This window comes from Leuciscus leuciscus, assembly GCF_965113295.1.
Source record: "Leuciscus leuciscus genome assembly, chromosome: 6".
Taxonomy (NCBI): Eukaryota; Metazoa; Chordata; class Actinopteri; order Cypriniformes; family Leuciscidae; genus Leuciscus; species Leuciscus leuciscus.
In genome coordinates, this window is record NC_138730.1 from 26380451 (window position 1) to 26407755 (window position 27305).

Below are 27305 nucleotides of genomic sequence, written 5' to 3' on the forward strand. Positions count from 1 at the left end.
TTTGGTATTTTTCCTCACCTACAATCAGTGAAGTCTGACACAGTTACAAATGTGAGTCATTTGGAAAACAAATTGTTTAGATTTGCCAAGGAACATGATGATGATACTACTGTATCTATTCAATGCAGAGAGTTTCTGTGAAAAAAGAACTCAATCCCCCGGTTTCACAGACAGGGTTTAAGCTAGTCCCAGACTAAAAAGCATGTTTGAGCTGTTTTAACTGAAAGCAACGTGCACTGACATATATTAAAATATGTCAGTGCCATTGTTTTGTCTCAAGATGCACACCAATAATGTTGTTTCTTTTTTCTACAGCATTTTTATAAAAGCTATCTAAATGCCCTAGTTGAATTAAGGCCTAATCCTGGCTTAATCTAAACCCTGGCTGTGAAACCAGGGCAATACGTTCCAATATTTGCTCTGACATTACTGTCATTGTTTTAGATGTAAAGACTTCAAATTCCATATCAAATTCAATTCATGATTGCAGAGCATTCAACCCATATGGGCTTCAAAGTTTCTAATATGTGAAGGTTGCCATCTGCAGGCTAAAATCCAGTTTGGTTACAAGTGAAGCAGCAGTTTGTTGGCTAAAATGATGCTACTCACTATACTGTCATGTTATATTCAGAGCTGGTGTGTTGGGGGTGGGGGCGGAACATTGTCCTGGGCCCTGATGAGGGGGCCCTACTGTGGTCTTTTATGGTATAGCCTATTTATTGGGCCTGAAGAAGGGGAGGCCTACCCATTACATTTTTTCCAAGGCACATACATTTTAGTGACAGTGCCAAGTATAGTAGCACTACACACAGATGGTAAGTGAATGACTCAATCATTCTGACCTGAGTACATAGTAACTCTATAATATGGTGAATTCGGTCTGGTAAATTAGGCCACCTTTTGAAATCTCAATGACAAAAAGTGGCTTACTTTAAGGGACAGTTCACCAAAAAATTCAAATGTTGTCATCATTTACTCACCCATGTGTCCTTCCAAAACAGAAAGTGTCATACACTTTCTGAACTTTCTTCAGCATAATACAAAAGAAAGTATTTTGAAGAATGTTGGTAACCAAATGGTTTAGGTGACCATTGACTTCTGTTATATGGATAAAACAAAACACTGAAACATTTCTCAAAATATTTCATTTTGTGGTCCACAGGAGAATAATTTTTGGGTGAACGATGCAATGCATCATACATAGAACAATATTTAAAGGTGCTAGAAGTGGTCCAAGCTAATAAATACATTTTCTAAATGTATTAAAGGTTTTCTTTTTTGTCCAGAGTTATGTTTAGATTTTACATTTAATAACGGCTGATATTAACCATATAAAATTCCTTAATAATAGGCTACTTCCAAGACTGTGCCTGTTCCACTTCCACCCATATCTAGTTTCTACCGACATTATTATAATCCTACTGTTCTTAGCCTATAATATATCTTAGCAATGCGTCTGGTAAAACTGTTTTCCCTTTAACACTGAAGAGCTTCGTCCTTTTCGTGGCTGATAATGGTGGGTTCAAGCACAGTTCACTCTTCAACTTCATTTTTCATGGTGGCAACAGGGAAAAGTTTTCGCAAACTTTTTTCGACCGCCTTTCCAGATTGACAGCTCTTCTGTCCAATCGCGCTATCCAAGGACAAGTGAGGTCCCGCCCACACTCGGCGCTCCAGAGTCGATTGACTAATCAGAGAGCGACAATCCCCCCTCCGCCATTTTGTTAGGATATAAGATATACTAGACGGTCTACCTCCCGTCTACGACAACCTGTAGTTTTGTGTAGTGCCATGGACGGGTAAGTTGAAAACATCTTCATTCCAATTATGATACCCCTTAAACACGTTTTTTCGTTGGATGTTTGATTCATTGTGGTGACATAATACATTATGATCGTTTAAATTGTGTTAAATAACCTAAAGTGAAGTGGAAATGGTGATTTTTGACTCGTCTCTGCCGCTCTTCATGTCTCCCGTGCCGGAAGAGCCCAAAAGTTGAACCAAACTGACCAACAACCTGTTGCAAGTAGTCTAGATGAGACAGCTTTATGAAACACTTGCGAACTTAAACTACAGTATTTTTTTTTTAACCTAACTGGCAAGACGAAAATGTAAAATAGACCTTGTAACGGATAGAAGACACAGAACAGTCACTATTTGGCAACCAACGTGTCTCAGTTTCCGCATTGTTGTTGGGTGGCTAGCTAATTACCTGCTAGCCTGCTAAACCGATACCAGTTCAACTTTATTGTAGCTTCACTCGTTTGAATGTTCGATGCACGTTAAATATTTTTTTTCCATCAGTACTAAGTAAGTTTGATACACGTACAATGGTCCGATTACAGTAACTATTTTCGATAATGACGCGTTGAAGATATCAGCTGCGTTTACACTGGCACAAAAATACGTTTTTTTTTGTAGTCCCATTTGAAACAGGTCCGAATTTGTTACACAAATGAAAGGATCTCTCTTTGAGATTTGTTTTTTTTCACCCGTTCTGAGCCACTTCAAAATGTGTTTTTTAATCCCATATCTGGACATTTGACCAACATCTAACCTCAAATATTCGATTTCCACTGGAATTCCAAGCCACAACAATGCGAGTTCGACACGTTTGCCCACAAAGATAGCTTTATAAAATGTCGCATTATGAAGCAGACTTTCCTGAGGTGGAAAATTCTTAAGAGATTGTGCACATACAAACATTCAGGAGCATAGAAACGTGTTTTCAACCTCTGCCCCCTGAATTATTTTAATAAAATAGCTTCTCTACTGAAAGCTGCATTATATTTCTCAATAAGAAGGTGAATTAAACTCACAGCTTCACAATTAGCCTACATAGAGACGCTGTAAAGAACGCGGGTATCTTCATCAGACTTTATTGCTGACTCAAGGTCCATAAGAAACGAAACAAAACAAACAGAAAAGAACATTAATAAAATTCAATGCATTACGAAAAATATAATAATACCAGTTTATCCACAACTTATACTGATAATGTGTAGTACTGACCCTTATATTTGAGAAGCCCACAATAATCTCAATTTTTTTTTAAAAACATTGTAACAATTATACATAAGATTTCATAACACCGCTTGGAAAGTATTAACTCCTGCACTCACAAACATTTCACTTGCACAATGCCATCTAGGTCTCCATAACAGAGTTCTCATTGCATCATTATAAACTACTCAAAGTCTCTGCAAACTTGCTGTTCTATAATTTGACCACAATTGAGCAGTATAAAGTGGTGTACAATATGCTTTAAACAATGATATCTTCTCTTCATCTGATCTAGAACTAAACTTGCATAGATGTCCAAGATATTTTACTTTCACACAGTAAGATCTCTCTCTTACTGTTTCTCTCTCATTAATTTATCTGAATTAGATTTAAACGAACCATTGATAAAATAACAAATGAAAACTACCGTTATTTTTCGGTAGCCTATATATCCGTTTAGTCAAATTGTGTGCGAAAACGTCCATAACCGCTTTTAACTTGTACGTGCGTTTAAAAGACTTGCAGTGTAAACACAACCTCATTGTTCAGAACTGATCATCAAGGTTGGAACATGTAATGTTTTATTTACGTATCAGTAAAGTATAATCAAAACAATTATATTTAGGCCTATGTTTTGAACTGAATCATTTGCATGAGAATGCTTATTATAAATTTGCACATTATATCCACAAGGGATATTTCACCCTTAACATTTTTTATTCTGTCATTTGTACTTGCTACTTTCCAAATTGTTAAGACTTTATTTCATTCAGTAGAATAGATCTAGGCTGAAAATAGATTTTAGGCAGAATGACAGCCTACAATAGAAGTGAATGCTGACTGAGACCTTTCATTCAGCCTAATCTCCTTGTGAGGAGGAGCAACTTACAGGTTTAAAACATGATAGTGAATGAATGACAAAATATTGGCATAAAATCCTGTTTTTGTCTTCTGCAGCCGGTTAGAGACTGATCTGTATCCTCTGGGATCCAGTTACGTCACTGAAATAGAGTAAGTTTTGCATCTCTTTGCATTTAAGTAGAAACAGAACTGGTTTTACAGCATTATCAACTGAATCTACCTGAACTAAATAGTTCAAGAAATGTTCTCAAGAGAAGTGTGAAACTGATTGATACTGTTGAGTGGGTGAAGAGTGGCTTAACAGGCATGCTTTGTTTTACTGTTTGCTTTTATATCAGGTTGCATCCTAGAAGGTGTGCCTGAATTGCAACTCTTGTTTTGTACAACAGCAGTCTGTAGTTCCTGCTGGGCCTGTTTGTGTACCAATCAGAAATTACATTTTCTGGACACCTATTGTACTAAAGCCCTGTTCACACAGAATGACAATCTTTAAAATGATGCACTGTATCCAACTGTATCTGGCAACATGTCTGCACTCACATTGGTAGTTGCCGCATTGTTACTGTTTATTTGCATGAACTTGAGCACTTAACAGACATACATTTTCAGTGAATTGCAGAATTTGTTGGCAAAGCATTGTGACTTGGTGAAATACACTAATGAAATGAAGAATTATTCAAATGAAAATTCATCCTATCTATTTTCTAAATTCATTTTCAATGTTTTTTTTAATTAAATAAGTCATAACTTAATCTTCCAGTGAAATTACAGACTTCTTTCTGATGATATTTGCTGGACTTCTCCAATCATCTAGTCTGCAAAAAAAAAAAGACCAAGCTCACATTCAGTTTTGCCTCTATCCAATCAACAATTGATGGGTAGTACCAACTCTCTGCTCTACATTTTTCTTTAATAGTCCGTTTCACTTTGTATTTCACAATATGGAAGAAAAAATGTGTTCCAGCTTCTGTTACATAGCAAATATACTTTAAGGATTGCATAGCCCTATCTTTTGCTAAATTTATCAAATGTGATTGAGCCTCTGATTTCTAATTTCTGTTTAATGTTTTTTTTTATTTTTTATATATAGCAGTGTCCATGATATAACGGTCGGCACAAAGGTATGTCTATTTATTTATTTTATAAACATATACATGCATACATACATAATCTATGTGTAACGGTTGTTTCCCTGTTTGGTTGTTGTGGGTGTTCAGTAACAATATTAGTTTGGGTTGTATGTCTGGTTTTAGAGGTTGTGTGTTCCTCCTATTTGATTTCTAAATTGCTGAGTCTGAAATTCTTCTCCCATTTGCATCTGATCCTTCGACTGTAATTATTCTGGTCAAAGGGCACCTGCTGTTTAAACAATCACTGTGATAACTGACCCAATGGTGAAAGTAGCAGCCTACACTCAAATCTTGATGTTCTGGAGGCAATTCAGAAATGGCGACCTGGGGAATTTAGTTTCTGTTTTTTATATTTTGCTATTTAAGATTTTGCTAAATGGTTGCATCGTACAGTTATTTACAATATTGCTCTCTTCACACTCATTTGGATGTGTTTGTACATGGAGACTGCCTGCTGTTGTTTCCCCTGATGTCTTTCCCACATGTGAGGAGTAAAGATGTAGTAGATGAAGTCGGAGTCTGGGCACTAATTACTGTGGTTGGAATGCTGTGCTTGCATTCCTGTCTCCCTGACCTCCTTATTCAACACAGACTGTGCTCTCACCCTGAAGGCTTGCACTTTGTCAATGGATGTAAACATGTTGGCACCTGCAAGTCTTAAGCTCCTAGAGACCAGTGTGGGAGTCATGGTTCTCGGCTCCTTTTTTCCTTTCCTAAGCGAGCACTCAAGCTGCAATGCCCCGCAGTTAAAAATAGCGGAAGGAAATGCTGTAGTTGGGTGGATGTCTCGCCCAAAAACAATGGATGGTTCAACCAGAGAAGGCTTTCCTGTCATAACTGTTTTATAAAAGTGATGTTGAAACCTGACTCCTGCAGGATTTAGCTGGGAGGAATGTGGCGTCATCCCTTTTCTTTTTTTTTTTAGGAAATGATGTGCCACATAAACAGTATGAAGTTATTTTTCCCTTTCTCCGCAATGTTATTGACTGTTTACTGTAGGCTGTTTATTGAGCCTATGGGCTGTATTTAAGGTAAACATTTATCCAGGGTGTGGTAAAGTGCTCTTGAGGCTGTTTGTAGTAGACCATAGGGGAGAAATCAGCCCGAGGACCAGGCGTTCAGCTTTGTTAACAATACTTTCTTTTGGGCTGGAACAGAACACACATTGTGGTAATGGAGTGTAAAGGCTTTGGCTTATCCAGCGCATGTGACCACTTCAGCAGAGACTTGCCATTTGAAGTGGTTTATTAAGAGAGTGATGCTGAATGATTTGCTCATTGCTCCATTGGCCAGCCAAGTGGCTCCAGCTTGGCCTTGAGTGAGAGACTTTGTGTTAGTGTTATGGCAGGACACAGCTGCCTCTGTTTACATTTCTGTCTTTCTTTGTTCTGCTTTTACCAGCAGTAAAGTGTAGTGAATCTCTTGTGCTTAGATGCCTATGTAGTAGTAATTAATTGTAACCATTAGGCCGTGTGTCCACCAAAAGCGTTTTTAGCCAGCTGAAAACGCCAAGATGTGGGCGCTTGAGAGTGTTTTGGCAGCGCAGTATTTTTTTCAGTTGAGACACTTTGCTTGTTATGATACGGAATATCCGCCAAAGTGTTACTAGTATCTCATTTCTCACATATTTTGTTTCTGTGTTTTCTACATTAAAAGGTCAATATGATGTAATGAATTTTCTCTGGCTCTTGTTTTAAATGATTTGTTTCGTTATTATGCTTGTTGTTGTCATCTGTTGACATTGTACAAGCAGAATGTGGCTGTTGGTAGGTGTGGTATTAGTCCCGCCCCTCCTCCACTGTGATTGGACAGTTGGGTAAAAAGTGACAGTGAGCGCTGCGTTTTACCCAAAGTTGAACATTCTTCAACTCTCGGCGACCTGTAAAAAAATGCTGAACGCTCAGCGCTTCAGCGTGAAAAAGACGCTCAGCGCCTCGTTACGCTCATGGCGTTTTAAATACGCGGCGCTCCCATTGAAAACAATTGAAAAAACACGCCAGCCTCGTGAAAACGCTTTGGTGGACACGGCCTTAGGCAATGAGGTTTTTTTGTTGTTGTCATTTGGAAATGTTCCAATTGGATCATATTAATTGTGTAATCAGACTGGTTTGGTGCATGCTTATCTTTGTCATATGAGTTAATACTATGTCAGATGACAATTTATGTTACCCTTTTGTCACTAATGCACTGATGTAGCTGATTCACATCTTGTCGCAGTGTTTAGGTTCTTCTGGTTTGGTGGTTTGAGTGTCCTATTTTGCAAACCTTGTATATGTGTCCTGCTTAATGAATCACTTCCCTTCTCTTTTCAGAGGGGATCTGACGAACTCTTTTCCTCCTGCATTCCTAACGGACCTTATATAATGAGCTCTGGAGCAGGTAGGCATTTATGGCTGTGGGTTTATACGCTACTGTTCAAAAGCTTTGGGACAGTATGCATTTATTTTTATTTTATTTTTATTAAAGATTATCAAATAAATTGTTAAATTATAGCCTGGCAATATTTGAAATATTATATCCAATTTTACCTGCATACATAATACATTCATGCATGGTAATGTATGCTATAGTAAATCTCGGCTGTTTATAATGCTGCAAAATGTAAACTATTATTGTCCAGATCTAATATGCTCTAATGCAGGCATAAAAATATGAATGCATTATAAACCTTGACTTTTTTTGTAAGGCTGCTTTGTGTAATGTGAAGGTTTTTACCAATTAAATCGACTTGAATTAACTACATTTTAAAATGGGAAATGTTTATTTTAAATGGGAGTAATATTTCATTATTATTATTATTATTTTACATAAATGCAGCCTTGATGAACATAAGAGACTTCTTTCAAAAACATTAAAACAAATCTTATTGACCTCAAACCTTTGAAAGTTAATGTACATGTATTTGGATTCTTAATTATGAAATTAAATTGAGATGCATTGTTTTTGTCAGCAAATGGTAATGACAGCAAGAAGTTCAAAGGGGACATCAGGAGCCCTGGCATTCCTTCAAGAGTGATACATGTACGCAAGCTGCCAAATGACATAAATGAAGCAGAAGTCATTTCTTTGGGTCTTCCCTTTGGAAAAGTGACTAACCTTCTGATGCTGAAAGGAAAGAACCAGGTAAATATTACTGCTGCCTTTCATTTCCCTCAAAATATGATTATACCCCGCTTTGAATGTACATCATCGGGCCTTTCCTTATTGTGTTATCTCCTCACAGGCCTTCCTGGAGATGAACACGGAGGAGTCAGCACAGACCATGGTCAGCTACTACTCCTCTGTCACCCCTGTCATCCGCAACCATCCGATCTACATGCAGTATTCCAATCACAAGGAACTGAAGACTGACAACTCACCCAACCAAGTTGTTAGTACAAATTACATCACATTAGACATTTAATCAAGGGTAATTACTCAATATAAATAACTCTTTCAAGAATGATAATGCATACTTGTGCCCTGCCCCCTCCATTCCCATAGAGAGCACAGGCAGCACTGCAGGCGGTGAATGCGGTCCAGACAGGAAGCATGTCTTTGAGCGCTGTTGATGGAGCAGGTATGGGCAGCCAGAGCCCTGTGCTGAGAGTAATCGTTGAAAATCTCTTCTACCCAGTTACTCTTGATGTCCTTCACCAGGTACTGACTTAAAAAAAAAAAAAGATTGTCCTTAATTAATTTGATTATATTACTATTAAATAATATTGCTATTATTATTATTATTATTCCTCCATTACTTATTATCTCACCCTCCCAGATCTTCTCAAAGTTTGGGACTGTTTTGAAGATCATAACATTTACCAAAAACAACCAGTTCCAAGCACTGGTTCAGTACTCAGATGGAATGACTGCACAGCATGCAAAGCTGGTGAGTGGCATAGTGGATCAATATATTTATGGATGAATGGGCAGCTAAATCCCTTCTAAACCATGTAATCATTTGGCCTAACATTCAACAGTCTTTGGATGGACAGAACATCTACAATGCCTGCTGTACCCTTCGCATCAGTTTCTCTAAGCTCACCAGCTTGAATGTTAAGTACAACAACGATAAGAGCAGAGACTACACTCGTCCTGACCTGCCTACAGGAGACAGTCAGCCCTCCCTCGATGCACAGACGATGGCTGCAGCTGCCTTGTGTAAAACTTAATTACATTTTTTTTTTTTACTGCTGTTAATAAATGGCTTTTTCAAAATGCATATCACAAACTGCATTTAAAAAAAAAAAAAAATTTTATTTAAATAAATTTTTTTCTCAGCTGCTCCTGGGATCATCTCTGCATCACCATATGGGGCTCATGGTTTCCCACCAACGTTTACCATTCAGCAGGCAGCAGGTCAGTCATTGCCCTCATAATAACTCTCTGTGGATTGCTTTAGCACAGTTTCCCAGCATAGCATCAATGCTGTGTAGTGATGGCTGTCCCTCCCACAGGTCTGTCTCTGCAGGGCATGCCTGCCGGGGCTCTCGCATCGCTCGGTATTCCCGGTGCTGCGGCAGCCGCCGCCGCTGCTGCTGGACGCCTGAGTTTTTCCAGTCTCACTGCGGGAGGAAACAGTGTCCTGCTAGTCAGCAACCTTAACCCTGAGGTTAGTGCCATTTTGAATAGTTTAGATTCCCTTAGCCTTTAGTTAATTAGCCTATGGTTCTTGTTTCAACAAGCCATACTCCATTTTGGTTGGTAGAACTGTAAAAATAGAGAAATGTTGGAAGGAAATGAAATTAGATGGTATATGGTGATGAATTAACCTAATACTTCATAATATGTGTAGCTCTTCAAACCATGTAATAAGTGTTTATGACTGTGGAGGCTCATTTGACTACTGTACAAACATGCATTTCAACCATTTCTTAATATTTGTTGACCCTTGTCTGAAGCCATCTGAAACATTTCATTTCTAGTATTCCTTTAGAGCTATGAATATGTATTGTCTCTATCTTTCCTGTATTTCATTGTTAATCTTCTCTCCTTTCTTTATTTATTTATTGCCTTAGTGTTCCTATAGTGAAAAGCATTTTAATTTAGCAAGTTCTGCTGACTGGAACACTACATTTTTCTTTGTGTATACTGACCTTGTTTTTTACTTCCTTTTTCTTGTTTCTCTCCCTCCCCATTCCCCTTCCCCCTTTTATTATTTTAATACTTTGACCTGGAATCTTTTGCCAACTGACTGCACCACTTTTGTTTTTTGTAATAATTTTAACTCCCTACCCACCCAAACAATATGATTCCCTATTCACACCAATACTGGATACATAAACAATTTGTTTTTCTACTGTGCAACCAACACACAACATCCCCACCATACATTGTCGGATATCCTCCTTTACTTCTACCCTTCCCCCACCTTTTCATCATGAACAATATCACCCACCTTCATGATCCTACCACCGTTTTTCGCCATTCCTGTGGAACTGCCTTGCTGTGGACATGTTCAACCTCCACTGTCCTGCCTCCGATCTTTTCCTGTCCCTTCCTCCCTACGCTGCCTTCCTCTGCTGTCTTAAGAGCGTTACGCCCCAATGCCTCTTTATTCTTTTCGGTATGTTATCATTGGCATCTCCTTTTTTATTACCTTTTTGTTTTTCATATTTTAACTTCATCTAAGATGTGTACTTTGGTTTGTATGTGCTGGAGTTTTAAAGAATTTTTTGGGCTCCTTCATTTGGTGGATGCTAAATATCTTTTGCAAGTGGCTAAATTGTTAAATATTGTGGTCATAACTGTTGTGTAGTTTAGACTGATCTTAGCCACATGGCTCTACATTCAATTTGAGAGCCAAGTTTATAGCAACTTGCTGCTTATTTTAAATGCCATACCCTCTCAATAAGCCGTATTGAATACTGCATTTAATAATCTATTCGTTTAATCAAAGGTTAACGTGCAAATTTCCTGCATTCCTAAACGTACTATTAACCAATCAAGATTACTTTGAGTAAATCTTTCGAATAGCGACATACTGTGTTTGTTGTGAAGTAATTATACATTCATAAATGTAGAAAGCCAGGTCCAGTAGTGATGGGTCACAATGTAGTCTGTTTGTAGCAGTAATGCATGCCTTACTTGGCTATAAAATTACTTCATTGTATAGATATTTCATTGAAACATTCTTGAGTGTTTGGTTGAGAAAATGGTAATCAATTGTCCTGTCATACAGTAGTCACGTCCTTATGTAGCTACTGCTATCTTTTGTTAGGTGTGTATGGTGATGTCATGAGAGTGAAGATCCTGTTCAACAAGAAGGAAAATGCATTGGTGCAGATGTCTGATGGAACCCAAGCCCAGCTAGGTATTTATAAAGGTCTTTAACTTTTTAGCAACTTTCCTAAGAAGCAACACCAACCTCTCTTGCCCTTTTTAGCCATGAGCCACTTGAACGGGCAGAAACTGTATGGTAAGGCTTTGCGGGCCACTCTTTCCAAACACACCACGGTACAGTTGCCACGTGAAGGCCATGAGGATCAGGGGCTCACCAAGGACTACAGCAACTCTCCTCTTCACCGCTTCAAAAAGCCAGGCTCCAAGAACTACTCCAACATCTTCCCTCCTTCCTCTACTCTCCATCTCTCCAACATCCCGTGAGTCCCCAAAACTAATACCCGTTAGTAACGCATCTGTTTGGCTTCTTTAGCACGGCTTTATTCAATGTCAAAAAATGTTTCTCTTCTTAGTCCTGCTGTCACTGAGGATGATCTCAGAGGATTGTTTCTAAGTTCAGGAGCTGTGGTTAAAGCCTTCAAGTTTTTCCAGTAAGACATTTTTACAGATTTGATTTCCACAGATTGTCACGATATTTCCTGGAAGTTTTAAAATATTGTGTTAATCCTTTCAGGAAAGATCGTAAAATGGCTCTCATCCAATTGGGCTCTGTGGAGGAAGCAATTGAGTCTCTGATCAAATTTCACAATCACGACCTGGGAGAGAACCATCACCTCAGAGTGTCCTTCTCCAAGTCCACCATCTGATGGAGGTTGTTTTGTTTTAAAGAGGTTGAAAGGACTGTCACTTTAGACCAAACTGTAAGCCTTCCACAATTTATATCACTGTGGACAAATGTGTTCCACAACACACACTTGATCATTCCTTTAATTATATCTATATTCACACATGTATGTCTATTTTGTAATTCCACTTTAAACCAGTAGACCAGAGGAACTCTTCAACCCAATGTGACTTGGGTTTTAATAGTACATTTTCTCAGACGGTTTGTTTTTTGACTTAGTTCATTGTTGGCACACATCGGTTTTGGATCATAGATGCTGCATAGTTTACACTTGTGCCTCTGCGGAAAGCCGCACCCCTTCAGGTTGCACACGCAAAGCCTTGTTTCGTTTGTTGAACCTGTAATTAACCTTTTCGAACCTATTCCCTATTTGCCTTTCCAAAAAAAGCAACTGTGCCTTACATGGTGCTTAAAGTTTATCTTCTTAATGGCCTTAGTAATATTTTGATGTTTTTGGCTTCTTTACATGAAGCATTAACCTCAAACTTAAAAAAAAAAAACTAAAAAAACCTGCCTGCTGTTCCTAGGTGGTCCCCCATTTAAATTTGACTAGTGAAAACAAGAATGTTTTCTGGTAAATTACTTGAGTTTATTAACAGGCTTTGGTTTTGTACCTGACTGTCACAGCTTATTTTGCATATAGTTATTCTAAATGTGGATCTTTTCCTTATGTACCGTATGTAAGATATTCTATAATCTATAGTTTCATTCCTTTTTTTTGTATTGTAGTCACACATACTTCTATACTGTCATCTATTTGGGCTTTGGCCCACTGGGTTCTCTGTGCCTAGACTGTTATATTCTCAGTTTAGTTGGGAGAAACGCTTCATAATTGCCCCATTTTTACCCAATTGCCTTGCTTTTTATAGGTTTTGTCCGCTTGGAACCAAACCAGAGTTCACAGATTTTTACATAATTTGATTACTCTGCGTATGGCAAAATAAGTCAGTTTTTCTCTTACTGTCACTTGCCATTTATGTTCAAGAAAATTTAGCATTACAGAGTCTTAAGTTCCTATGTGACGTTTGTGTGAACCGAGACACCTGTGACAAGACTTCGGATTGTTTTTGGCACTTCTGTGTTGGGGAGGGGGGAGGGGTTGGGAAACATTAAGGCCACGGTCTTTCCGACACATCCATTTCATGTTGTTTGTGGCAGAAGTCCTAATGCTCAGACATTCCCTTTTACCTTTGAGCTTGTGTTTGTAATCTTTCCATTTCAATTTTTTTTCTTTTTTTTTTTAGCCTTTTGTAATTAATATTTTTTTGAGTGGGTTTTTTTTTTTTCTTCCTGAAGAGTAGCATGATGGACCAAAGCATCTTCCCTGTACTGCCAGACAATTTTTCCTATTTCTTATTGAAGTGTATCTTACTGTGCAGCAATATTGTTTCATTGACTGCTTTGATTTCAGTGAGCAGAGGCAAAACGTTTAGAGGCCTTATCTTTATATTATTGCCTTTTGTTTACAAGAAGCAACGCAAGACCTTAAAAGAAAATATTACAACTTGGACAAGACATTGTGGGCTTTTTTTTTTTTTTTTAGGCCTAAAGCATGGATCAAATCATTTCTGTTGTCAGAACAGAACCAAACAAAAGTCTTAAAGTAGCGACAGAGCTCCTTTCTATTACGTTATATAGATACTACTTTCTATTGCGTATAGTTATACTTGTTTTTCCCACTATGGATGTAATGTTGAGAAACAGAGTGGGTGAGGGCTACTGTATATATATATATTTTTTGTTTTGTACCAGTAATTGAAAATCAGCATCATTTCTGTGTCAAACATGTATATTTTGATAAGGTAATAGCAGACATTCAGCTCATTGTAGAGCCTTCCTTTTTTATTACACAATATTAAAGAGATTTCAACACGTGTCTGAACATGTAATTGCCCTCTTGAAAGCGTAACCTTCTTTTGATATAGATGCTCATACTTTTCTGTCTTCAATAAATCTTTCTGTTTCTTCCTTTCATCTGTCTTTTTTAATTTCTGAAATTATTAAACATCTTGATCTTTTCACGTTCTACATCTGTTTGCTTTGTCAGTCATGTGGTTAACAATCTCTCTTTTTAACCTTCCTGCATTTGGGAGACCTCTAATGACTCGCTGGTTTCACTAACTTATTTCCCACCATCTGTTTGCTGTTAGGGGATATAGAATGAGAAATTAGTGAATGAATTCACTTTAATTTTGATGGGAAGCTATTTGAATTCTTGGCGTTGCTTCAAGTGGCTCAATTAAAATATTTTTTAATGATTGTGACGTTCAAAATGAGTTTGTGTATCGAATAGCTGGAGATAAAATCTGCCGTCTAGACTGAAAAATGACAAATCCCCCTGTATAAACCTTATTCAGAACAGCGCCATGACAGTTATGAAAGTGAGGCTGTGAGGGATGGACTTACCGTGCTTTCAATGTCATCTTTTTCTTGGAAAGATATATTTTTGCAGTGTTTCATCAGCAGAACAATCCAAAAACACATTAAATAACAGTGCAACCCACTGAAAGCTGGCGCTGCTGTGAATAAGGTCTATTACTGCTTTGCTAATTTAGCGTCTTTTCTCTGCCATTGTCACTAGTAAATGTTTTGATGTGTCTTATTTTTAATTTTTTTTTACAGATTTTGCATATGGATGCATTAAGTATGAGCCATATGCCAATGTACGTTTAAAGTTAAAAGTTTATAGAGAGCCCAATAACTAGGTCTGTATTTGTATATCTTCTCTATACAGCATGCACTGTACATGGATGTGAAATGTTTCTCTCGACTTAATGTTATATTCTGCTTCTCGTACAGCAGGTGGCGCACTAGTTTAAGATTTAAAAGTGGGTCATTCTTACATTTTGGGCCGTTTAGACATTGATACTTGTGGAAAATACGTGTTTTGTTTTATTTATTTATTTTGGAAAAATAGGAATGTTTTCAAAGTCGTATAGGTCAAGAACAAGAATGCATTAAGCTATCTAATACATTTAGGAGGGTTGTGGTATAAATAAAAAAAAAAGTTTAGTCGAAATGTTATTTTGAGGTCACATGATTAGTCAAGGGCTGTCCTCTGATAAAATAGTCTCACTTTAGCATCTTTTTTTTTCGTACAGCTTTTAACCTCCTTCTCTACAAATCTTTTATTCGTGCCAATATGCCTATCTCTCCCCCATCTCCTTCTCATTTTCTAAAAGTATCGCCTCCTCTCCTCAGAGTCAGAATCCTTGGTATGCATCTGCTGCACATCCCTGCAATCAAGAAGATATACATAAAATATGCAAATGTATTTCATATCCGAATAAATAAATTCAGATGTCCATCCCATTAGCATCACTGAGACATCAGGATTATAAAAAGACTGGGCATTGAGTGGGTAAAATTAGCCACTTCATGGCTTGTAAACAATGTAACATTTGGTTACCATTTACAATATAAAAACTGTAACCTTTACTGGGAACTCAAAAGGCACAGAATCATATGAGTTTTGATGTGTTCATAGAGTTGAGATGCAATAGGCAAACCATTTTTCATGGCTCAGAGGATTGCTTTATTGGATCAGGTGAAGCAGCTCCTATAAAGATGAGGCAATGCAGAGTGAGAAAGTTATCTAATAGTCCTGTACCAGACTCTGTTTTTCAGATATTTTAATATTTTGGTTTGCATGCCATTTTCTGCTTGAAATCTCAGTAAATTAGGTATAAGCAAGGGAAACGTAGTTCATTGAATCTTCTGAGGCATGTTACATTAAATAGGCCACAGCTATAGTTCTCTCAGCAAACTTTCAAGGGCATTGAAAAGAGATAAAAAGGAAAAAGTACAACATACATTTTTTTTTGAAGAAGAAGAAGAACCTACAGTTAATAATAGTCTATCAATCTATGTAAATTTCTAAGTTTTGTTTATACGTTTTAAATCAAGCAACTTTATACCAAAATCTAAATTAATATTGTTTTGGGCCATGGATGATGACTATTACTGTAAAAAGACTATTTGAAGAAAAATGACCCTAAAATGCTTAAGAAAACGATTCAAAGACGCATATGAGCAATCTTGAGATGACAGTAAACGGCAGAGGTGAGTTTGAAGAGAGCTCGTCCAGGCCCCGCCCCCTCCTGAAGGTACACCGCTGATGAGAACTGTCGCACACGAATCAGATTCAGGATGATGAACCGATGAATTATGAAGAAGTGCGCGACTCAGATGCATCAGAAAGCTTGCGCGGTTTAGTGGATCTAAGCTAAATGTATACCAGATCCGAAAAGCTAATCCAAAGTGTGAGCACATGCGGAGATATTTAAGCCAGAATGGGGCAAAATTGCCTTTGTTCCTCCAGGACAGAAAGGACTCGTGCAAACGGCTTGAGATGTGCGTAGTATCTGCTTTTCAACTGGAGTGAGCTAGAAACAACACGATTCCGCCAACAACCGACAGATAACTTGTGCGAATAAGATGAAACGCTAAGCAGAAAGGCGTGCGTTACAGACGAGGATGTGTTTCTTGTGTGCTTCTCGAGCAGACCACATGGGGTAGAGGTATCTGGAAGTTGCAGCGCTGCAAACGGGGAGCATCACTGTAGGAGGCTCGAGACGCGCATTACACTGTCCCGCGTTCAGATGATGGACGGATTTCTGACAGAGCGATAGAAAATGACCGTGGACCACATTGGAGCCCCCTTGCCGCAAAAGAACCAATTGTAATGGATTTCCCTCTAAAAAAACATCAACTGTGTGCCGATTAAGAAGTAATAAGCTACAGAAAGTGATGCTGCTCGTTCTGAAGGAATGAAAATCGCTCTGGATTAGCCTACAAGCCTAGTTATGATGTTCAAAACTGCGTGTAGGCTATACATTCACTCAAGCAAGCGGGTATTTGAAAACTTGTCCGTGAAATAAGCGATCGAGAATCTTCGTTTGGAGGTGAAGACTATAACAACTCAAATGGAGTTGCCACTGGTGGTTTTTACGGTAGTGTGTTGGGTCTCCGTATGGTCGGACGACAGGATCATCTCAGACAGACATGCGGTCTACTGGAACAGTTCAAACTCCAGGTGAGTGTACGCTATGGCAAGCTATCTTAATATTTAGTCCTATATCATGTTAGCGTACAATTTCCTTTACATTACGTGTAGTATTGACTAAGTTGCTGAATTCTTTACCATTTAATTCAAATATGTTTCATACCTAGTCCTTTCCGATTATTCCAGTTGTTACTGATACCGATTTTACTTTTACTAGTAGAGTAAAACATTGAAACATTCGAAAAAATATCTATCCTGAATTGTTACTAGTGACATTTTCTCACCAGCTATAATTTGCATTTTGATTTGTCATATAATGACTTACTGCTACAAGATAAGTAGGCTATTTAAATAATCATTGTCTAACCAGGAGAATAAGCTAACTAGTACCTTATTAATAACTATACTAGTAAATCTGAAGGGCCAGCAATTGGAATACTAACTAATTAACTTTGAACAGTTGATTTTATCCTATCCAATGGCAAACCTTGCAATTTATTAGTAGGCTACTGGGATAGTGACTAGTAGCAAATTACCACTAGGATCTAATTATTAAGCACTAGCAACTAATTGATTAGGTTCTTCAAGTCACAAATGAATTAATTATGGTCATTAAAATAGGTACAACTTAGTTTTAAGGAATACATGCTAAAATGGTTTGCCATACTTTGTTCAAACCCTGGGCCATAAATAATTACTGCTATAAGGCACAGATGATGGAGATGGGCTTTTCTTGTGTTTGAAAAGTATTAATTTTATGAATTACAAAGCGTAAGTAAAATTGTGTGAACTGTAGAATATGCATCATCCACAAAATATTTGTGACTAAGTATGAGTTTAACACTTCTAATCCTCTTAGAAATGTACTCAGGGTTGGAGAAAAAAGCAAGAAGGGTTCATATAATTGCCAGGATTTGTTCACCGCTGCTGATGCTGTCAGAGCAGAGGCACTGTATCATTTACTAAATTAATAGGATAGCAAAACTTGTTAAATGTATATGATGTGGAGATGCCAAATAAACTGAAAATCATGGTATTTCACAAAAGATTTTGCATGAGCTGAATCAACAAAAATTGCTCATTATTATCATGATGTAGGCTATTTTAGTCAATCAAGAGTGCAGCGACCCCAGATGCATTCACGGGTTGACAGGTTTTGAAATCATAAGTTCCATGTGAAGTTCCTTGACATTGCTTATTCCTCCTTATTTCAAGGGTAACTGTGAGCAGGGTTCTCTTGCTGGCTTGGAGGGTTTGCTCAGGGGATGTCAGCCTAATGGCTTTTGACATGCAGCTCCTCAGGTAGAGCTTGGCTAGATAAATAAACACGGCGAAGGTGCTCTCACGGCTGAATTAACAAAGTTAAGAGTGGCTGTCTTGCAGTACATCAGTAGTCTGCCGAGGTTTAAAATATTAAAGAGGCTCAGAGGAAGATTTCTTCTCGAGCTGGGAGCATGCTCTTCCACCTCAATGAAATGTAGGGCTGGATTTGAATTTTTTTGCATTGAAAAAGCCACCCTGATGCGTTTAATCTTCATTGATCCTTATTTAGCAGGATACTTTACCTTTTTTCACTCTGTAGATGATAAATGTGCAGCGTTAGAGTCTAAAACCCATTTCCCCTGTTTATGATTTAGCTTGAATCAGTAGGCTTTGCTTACAATACGCTCTTAAAAATAAAGGTTCCGAAAGTTTTGCAATATGCCATAGAAGAACTATGTTTGGTTCCTCAAAAACCTTTTACTGAACAGTTCTTAAAATAACTATTTTCTTTCCACTAGTGTGAAGGATTAAAAACTTTTTCACTTTAAAGATCATTGTGTGGAATGGAAAGGTTCCATGGATGTGAAAGGTTATTCATGGCTGCCATTAAAGGCTTTTATTATGCTGGAATAGGTTTCAGAACTGAAAGAAAAACGCATTTCTTAGATGTGAGTAGCCAGCCAGTAACCCTGTTGGCGCTCACAAAGAACATGTATTTCTATTATTTTCCAGCTACTCTATCAAAAAGAGACGCGTTTGCGCCCCACCAAGGGATTGTACTAGAACCAATCCAAAAAAAGAAATCTTAGGGGTCAGCTTTACTTTTCAGCCCATCCTGACCTCCCTTCTAGTCCTCTTGCAGTATTGTAGTCACAATCGAGGTGAGCCTTTTGCAGGGCAATTCACCTTGAGCATTAAAAGCTTGCCATGAATCATATTTTCTCTCTCTTAAGCTCCCTGTCAGGGGTTTTCTATTGAAGCCCACACTGAAAAGAGGATGGACATCACCTCAATGCCAATATGCTTGTCCTCTTGGGGGTCCAGATGAAAAAAAAGAGAAGATGCCCAGCTCTGTAACCCAAGAGGATGGACTAATCTAATCCTGTGGTTTATCCTTCAAAAGGCCCTCTCTTCTTGAAAGCTTTGAGGTTCTTAACAGAAGTCCCGGCTCATAGCCCCTCGCTCAAGTTGTGCTGCGGTTGGCTGGGGACAGCTCAGTGCTGGATGTTGTCTCTGCCTTCGCAAAGGAAAGAAGAAGAAGAAAAAAAACAAGTGGAGCTGAGGAATCCAGTGCTCACAGTGATTCATAGATGGCTGCTGTCATTATTCCCTTGACAGCTCACACTGCTTTTTTTCTGAGACACTCTGCGGCTGCCTTTTGGGCCTGCAGTAGTGCTTTCTGTTGGAAGTCCTGGCAAAGCAACTGAGTGTTATTTGCATGCAGGTTCATCTCTAAATTGTTACCATTATGGAAACAATGAATATGTGAAAAGGTCTTGATGGAAGCCACGAATAGGCCTGGCTCTGAGAAAGGCTATGAATATCTTAACGTAAATTGCCTGTGCAACATACAATGCGTAGAAGAGTCCAGTTTGCAAGTCATTATATCGGCTTATTGTTATTCGTGATTGAATTTAATTAAACATAACCTCTCCTCTCGTCTGATTGTTTGCTATTAGATGGAGTTGCACAACCATGTCTAATGATTTTGACGATCCACAGCTGTGTTGATGATGATGATGTAACGGCTTTGAAATACCCATCTTTGAGCTGTCTTAACCATGGGGAGAATCTCAAGCACTCCGGCTCAGATTTATACGGTACCCTTCTCAGTTGGTCTAGTCATTCACATTTGCTCTGTTGTTTTTAGGTGGAATTACATTTTTTAAATGAAACTTATTTATCTCTTCATGCTCATTTGCCTTGCACTGAGATAGCACTCGGATACTCAGAAGTGTATCAAATTTCCTCTTGTCAGACAAAGCAGGTAGAAGCTCAAGTAGCCGTTCGCACAGTAAAGAGGTTTGACGCTCATGTTCTGATTTGTCATTCCTGTCTATCTCAGGTTTACAACCTTTGTGGCTAAAAATGTATTTTCAAGATGTTTTCACCCAGCTGTCTCTGCAGAGATGGTCCCGATTTAAGGCCACAGTGCTGAAATCTTTTACCATATGAATTATGTTTTCAAAACACAGCACTATCCTGTCAGGAAACGGGAATGGTTGTTAGTTAAGTTTTATTCTTTCCCTCTCTGTTTGAACGTCTCTTTCTGATTTTACTGCACTCTCCAGGTGCTTCACCAGTGACTCATTGTCATATGGGAATATGTCTTGAAATATGTAGGTTCACTGGTTAAAGATTCATCCCCTTTGGTTATATCATTTGGTTGTAGTGCCGCTAGCGCGTCAAAGTGCACCATTCTGTTTTTAGTTTTAGCCCTGATTGTTCGGTATTTTCATCCGAATTTTCAACATTAGCAGTGGTAAATATTTTACTTTGCATGGTAAAAGTGTTTTAGTGCTTAAGTTTGCAAGCCCTATTACACCCTAATTACATCTCAGTATCTGATGTGTATTAATGTAGTTTCATGGTTTTCCCAAGGCTTAAACATTTCAGTATTTAGAGCAACTGTGTATGTTTATCTAAGAAAAACAGAATAAAACATGTTCTTTGAGATAGACATGCTGGTCTAAATCATACCATTACATAAACGTGCTCTTTTTACACTTTTTAAATGCTCTTAAACGTTTATAAATAGCACAAGGTGCAGCTTTAACCCTGGGGCTACAGTAAGACCTGTGGCAAACCACTACATTAATGCGTGTTTTTCCACTTTCCACAAGCAATCTGGGGGGAAAAAGACTGTCCTTTTTCCAGTGAACTTTCATAAATCTTTCTCTTTAAATACATAGCAATGGTTGTGGATGTTGCTTTTGCTGTATATCTTGCTTTCAATGCTTGCACAGTATGCTGTGTCTGTCTTGGGAATACAACTCAAGGAATTTTTCAAGCTGTCGGAGCACTTGCGGCGCTGTGGAACAGAAGCTCGGTATTGTTTTAGGGTGTGCAGTTTCAGACCTGACACATGCTTGTTCAGCAGTCATTGAATAAACCAACTGTATGTGAAATGTGAAAATCAGATTGTGGGATTCCTGTGCTGATGGAATGAGATTTCTTCTTTTGTGATTTATTTTTGTTAATTATCACTTCTCTGCAGCTTTTACACCTCAGAGCACAAAAGCTAAAAAGGCAATGTACACAACAAAAAGGTGCATTTACACAGTCTAATGTTGCACAAAGGATGTATAAATGCATTTACATAGTAATTTCGTGAGCTTAGAATTATAAGGTTCTATCTCCACTTTTGGTCGAAATTGAGTTTTTGACATAATCTGATCCATTAGGTGTTTATTAATGCCTGTGTGGTGTTATTTTTGTAAAAAAAAAAAAAAATTAGTAGTTATTAATAATTAATCAAATAAAAAGGTTCTATCTCACAAAAACATAAACCGAGTTGGGATTATAAGGTTCTATCTCCAGTAGATTCAATATCCAATCAAAATCAAAAATCCAATCAAGCTGTGTGTTTGTATTATAAATATATAAATTGATTAAAATCAATGGTTATATACATTTATTCTTTGAAATGTGGGGTTTTATTTGTAAAAGTGGAGATAGAACCTTATAATTCCAAACAGAATCAGAGCTCTCAGAATTATAAGGTTCTATCTCCATTTGGGCCATCTTAAAAAATCCCATTTCCAAATGTGCCAGGATTTTGATATTCTATCCTCAAAGTACCTGTAGGGTGATGGTCTTGTTGAGCTATAATAGTAGATTATACTACATAACAGTTTTGCCAGCTGGGATGTAAAAACTTTGATGCTCAATATCTCAGAACTACCCTAAACGGAGATAGAACCTTATAATTCTAAGCTCACGATTTGCAACAGCAGATATAATAATAATAATACTAATAATAATAACATTATGAAATTTAATGTTTTTCAAGTATTGAATTGTTCATGTAGAAATATGAAATGATTGGAAAAATATAAAATGAAAAAAATATATAAAATGAATACTCTTTCATGGCAATGACAAATTGTATAGTTCACCTAAAAATAGAAATTCTCTCATCATTTATGTATCACCGATACATATCAGGGTTGGGTATCATTTGAATTTTAGCGATTCCAATTCTGCTTATCGATTCTTAGTTTCGATTCAAATAAGGGAAAAAAACATTAGTTATCATTCTTTTTGCAAAACATTGCAAAACAGCTGAATATCATGAACAAAAGTCAACAGGCTAAAAAACACTTACACAAGGAACTTTTCCTATGGTTTTAAAATGCCATAGCAAAAACAATTAGCCTGACTAGTATACATTTCAAGCATTATTAAAGACAAGTAAACACTTAGAAATTAAATAAGAACAAATAAATTAGCATTAGCACAAACAAATGAACAAAGATACAAATAAAATAAGTTTTTTTTAAGATGTTCAGGTAGGTTTATGTAAAATAACACTGAACTTTATAAATAAAATATACATTACAAATATAGTTAAAGTTATTCAGTCAAGATGACTTTTGTTGTTTGATTAACATTAATTACACAGATGGCAGCAGGATTATTAGGCTGCTGTCACTTTAAAGGAGTAGTTCACTTTAAAATGAAAATTACCCTATGATTTACTCACCCTGAAGCCATCCTAGGTGTATGTGACTTTCTTCTTTCAGACGAATACGATCGGAGTTATATTAATAAACACCCGGAGGCTTCCGAGCTTGATAATGGCAGTGGATTGCAACCATCAGTTTGAAGCTCAAAAAAGTGCATCCATCCATTATAAAAGAACTCCACACAGCTCCGGGGGGTTAATAAAGGCCTTCTGAAGCAAAGCGAGGAGTATGTGTAAGAAAAATATCTATATTTAAAACTTTATAAAGTAAAATAACTAGCTTCAGGCCAAACGAACATACGGATTCGACTTAAGTCTAAAGCGCAACTTATGCGAGTAATGCGACGTACTGCTGATATTTCAATACGCCATGATATTTCTGACGTCTTAAGTCATAAGTAAGACTGCGTTTTGGCCGGAAGCTATCATTTTATTTTGTAACGTGTTAAATATGAATATATTTTCATATATTCATATATATGAATATATTTTCCACCCGGAGCCGTGTGGAGCTTCAAACTGATGGTTGCAATCCACTGCCATTATAAAGCTCGGAAGCGTCAGGGTGTTTATTAATATAACTCCGATTGTATTCGTCTGAAAGAAGAAAGTCATGTGCACCTAGGATGTCTTGAGGGTGAGAAAATCATGGGGTAATTTTCATTTTAAAGTGAATCCAATATACTGTTACAAATGCATTTTCTTTCTCAACTGTTTACTAAATTTGTATCACGTGAATTTTTCAAAAGGTGATTTAAAAAAAAAAAATGTTACCACATCAAAATCTAAAATTACCACAAAAAAGATTATGAAAATATATTTTTCAAATAAATGCAGCCTTGGTAAGCATAAGCATTGACTCACTTCAAAAACAGTCAAATAAAAACTTTAGATATACGACATAATGAGTATTTTATAGCTTAAAGCTGAACAGTATCTGTCTCTTGCATTCCCTGCTAATTAAGTGCTCTCAATAAATTGTGATAATGTCCTTCACTCGTTTTAGGTGAAGAGCGGAATTCATGATAAGGGATCCAATCACTAAATCGGGGACTGAGTGTTTGCAGCTCATCAGACCTCGCTGATTAATGACATCTTAACGGCACTTTGCGCTTTCTGCATCATATAATGAAGAGTCCATATATTTCGCTAGATGTCCTCAGGCAATTCTGCACAGCACACGGGATGTGTTCTTCCATCCAGCCAGTGTGTTACTTTACATGTATTAAAGAACAAAAAAACAAGGTTATAATGCTGTTTTCATCCAAGAACATTTGTGATTTAGAGTTTCCTGACATAGATGATCCACTGTGAGTTAGGTAGCGTGAAGTTCTAATTTCTGTTGCCTTAAACCAAGCTATAACTTTCCATTGTGCTCAGCACCGGAAAGTGGTTGTCCTATATCAAGCCCATCGCTGTCTGTGTTTCTCAGACCCTCGCAGACATGCCCACAGTGGCTCTTAATTAAGAATGTTGTCACAGAATATAACTTCAACAGATTGGTTATTGATTGAACCTCTTTTCTTGGCAACAGTCTCCAAATCCCCCATGACTTTTTGCCAGCGGCAGCTATTACACACGAGCAGTAGGTACTGCATGTTTAACTCTGCCATTATTCTCCAAAGCCATTTTACTTGCTTTATTTCTGTTATGTGTGGTTATTTATCAGTGCCTTCTAACTGAGGATTAAAATGGGTTGTAGCATAATTCCTAAATACATTACACACAGCTCTGCTTCGGTCTGTGCGTTTAAAGGCAGATAAAAGCCAGATACTAAACCTGTTTGCAGTCCTTAGGCATAGATTTCAGGATGTGGGATAAAATCCCTCCCTGAGGCTTGGTCTCACATATGATTAGGACATTACACTAGTGTGAGATAAGATATCATTTAACATTTGTGTTTCAGACCTTGGCTAACCCCAGATCATCTTATTGATTAGCACCTTGATACACTTTTGAGCAAAATTGCAAAAAAGCACCATGAAAGTATCATAAAAGTAGACATCAGTGTTTATATCTGAAATATAAACTTTTATCCCTGTACTTCTGTGGTAACTTGAATTATTGTAACACAGAAATAATGATACCGAGTGGCTGAAAAGAAGTTTGGGAAGCTGTTTCATACCTCTACATCATAATAATAATAATAAATGTTATTTATGGGCGCCTTACGTGACACTCAAGGACACCTTGCATGCAGATAAAAAACGTAAAACAATTTACAAGCAACAATTAAAAAAGCAACAAAACAACCTTTACATTTGCAACCAGTAGGAGATATGCGTTTTTAGAGATGCATTTTCAAACGAGATTTAAAAGTAGGGAGAGAGTCACTATTGTGAATGTCCTGTGGAAGTAAATTCCACAGATGAGGAGCAGCATAGCTAAAAGCTCAAGATCTCATAGAAGCCAAACAAATGCGAGGGAAGAACTAAGGAGAATGTAGACGATGATCTAAGAGTTCGAGAGTGAGTATGTTGAAAGTAGGTCAGATAAGTATAAAGGAGCCAGGTTATGCAGTGCCTTGTAAACAAGAAGCAACATTTTAAATCCAGTATGTGGTTTAACAGGAAGCCAGCATATTTGTTCCATCGTAGGAGTTCCAGTAATTATTTGTACAGCTGAGTTCTGCACTAACTGTAACTTGTGTACAATTTTAAGGGGAAGACCATAAAATAGAGTATTGCAATAGTCAAAACATTAAGGGCCCTATTTTAACGATCTGAAACGCAAGTGTCAAGCGCAAAGCGCAAGTAACTTTGTGGGCGGATCTCCGGCGCTGTTGCTATTTTCCCGGCGGGATAAATGCCTCTTGCGCCCTGCGCAAATCTAAAAGGGGTTGGTCTGAAGTAGCTTCATTATTCATAGGTGTGGTTTGGGCGTAACGTGAAATAAACCAATCAGAGCGACATCTCACATTCCCTTTAAGAGCAGGCACGCTTGTTCTAAAGCGGATTCCTATTATAACGGCGGATTTGCCAGACGCGCGCCAGGAGCGGTTCACAGCCGAGGAGACCGACGTTCTCGTCAGGGACATTGGGGATGGAGAAACCCACCCAAATTAACTTCGGTTAAACAGGCGTATGATAATTTGGGTAAATGTGTTAGTTAGATGTATGCTTTTATAATAAATTGTCTGTCTATCTATCTATCTATCTATCTATCTATCTATCTATCTATCTATCTATCTATCTATCTATCTATCTATCTATCTATCTATCTATCTATCGTAATAATGTATGATTTGCAAAAATGAAAACTGCTGCTTCTGTGTAGATGAGAGAATCAAAGTGCGCGTTGTGCACACGCTACATTGATTATGGCCATGCATGCGCCCTTAAAATAGCATATGAATAACATGCGCAACGCGCCACTGACTTTAAACTATTTTACCTGCAAAATAGCATGAAGGAACGTTTGCGCCGGAACACGCCTCCTCTTTGCGCTGAACCGCCCCTGGGAGCGCAAGTGTATTTCTTAGTTAACCGACGTGCTTCTGTGGAGGGAAAAGTCCGCTTTGCGCGGGTGCAAAATAGGAATGATACATGCGTCGCTGTACTAAGTCAATTGCGCTGGGTGCAAGATAGGGCCCTAAGTGTCAAGAGTATGAATCATAATGGCAGTGCTCCTCGTTGAAAGGGCTGGGCGGAGGCGATTAATGTTACGTATGTGATAATAATCCGTCCGAGTAATCTTGTTAATATGTGCTTCGAAAGACACCCAAGCTCTTAACCAGCGTTGAAAGAGCAATTGTAGAGCCATCAATACACATAACCACTGGTCATTGACAGATTCTTTTTTGTACCTACAAAAAGTGTTTCTGTTTTACTACTGTTAAGCTTGGTGAAAATCAAGTTTTTAATGTTGTTTATATATCTATGTGGTGTTTTTAATATACTTTAAGACAAACCATGAGCCTGTTACTGTGTAAAACATGACAACTGCTCTCTCCAGGTCAGCGGCAGCGTTGAATGTTCGCTGTGATTGTACTTAATATGTAAAAATGTAATAGATAGACAGATGAATCATTGTCGTTTAGGAATAAGATTTTGTCAGTGTTGGAATTGAGATCACCAATTTTTGATGGGATTAATCGTGCTGCTCTACTAGTGTCGTGTTTTTTAGTTTTTGGTTTTTTTGTCACCATTAACTTTCATTATATGGAAAAATATATATTTTATGTAACACAGAAGAAAGTCAGTTATATGGGTTTGTAACAGGGCCAGATATTTAATAGAGCACAGGGTAAAATTTTCATCAAAAAATGACAAAGATGCCCCATATGTTTCAAATTTGAGGGTTACATGTATTTAGAATTACTGTTTTTTTTATCTGTTTTTTTAACAATCA

The 27305-nt window shown here is 37.7% G+C and overlaps 2 protein-coding genes across 3 annotated transcripts in view; both read left to right on the plus strand.

Moving 5' to 3' along the window:
• The first annotated feature begins 1754 nt into the window (after positions 1-1754).
• On the plus strand, positions 1755-13874 carry ptbp1a (polypyrimidine tract binding protein 1a). Its single transcript, XM_082172011.1, has 16 exons — positions 1755-1799; positions 3961-4014; positions 4955-4985; positions 7307-7373; positions 7945-8117; positions 8218-8364; positions 8478-8633; positions 8752-8862; positions 8954-9134; positions 9255-9332; positions 9431-9585; positions 10506-10539; positions 11194-11286; positions 11359-11575; positions 11669-11746; positions 11830-13874. The coding sequence occupies exons 1-16, from the start codon at positions 1792-1794 to the stop codon at positions 11960-11962; spliced, it is 1716 nt and encodes a 571-aa protein (XP_082028137.1). The 5' UTR covers positions 1755-1791; the 3' UTR covers positions 11963-13874.
• A 1975-nt stretch (positions 13875-15849) lies between these two features.
• The window catches only part of efna2a (ephrin-A2a), a 59608-nt gene continuing 48152 nt past the window's right edge, over positions 15850-27305 (plus strand). Inside the window, exon 1 of one of the 2 annotated variants that reach the window (XM_082172031.1) lies at positions 15850-17035. In XM_082172031.1, the coding sequence (XP_082028157.1) occupies positions 16926-17035 (110 nt within the window). In that variant the 5' untranslated portion in view covers positions 15850-16925. The remainder of the gene's footprint in view (positions 17036-27305) is intronic. The other variant, XM_082172032.1, reaches the window with a different exon arrangement.

Bases quoted from the DNA above. Each gene is read 5' to 3' on its own strand.
- ptbp1a (XM_082172011.1), top strand. The intron at 10,540-11,193 runs GTATGTTATCAT...ATCTTTTGTTAG, and splicing joins ATGCCTCTTTATTCTTTTCG to GTGTGTATGGTGATGTCATG. The intron at 11,287-11,358 runs GTATTTATAAAG...TGCCCTTTTTAG, and splicing joins TGGAACCCAAGCCCAGCTAG to CCATGAGCCACTTGAACGGG.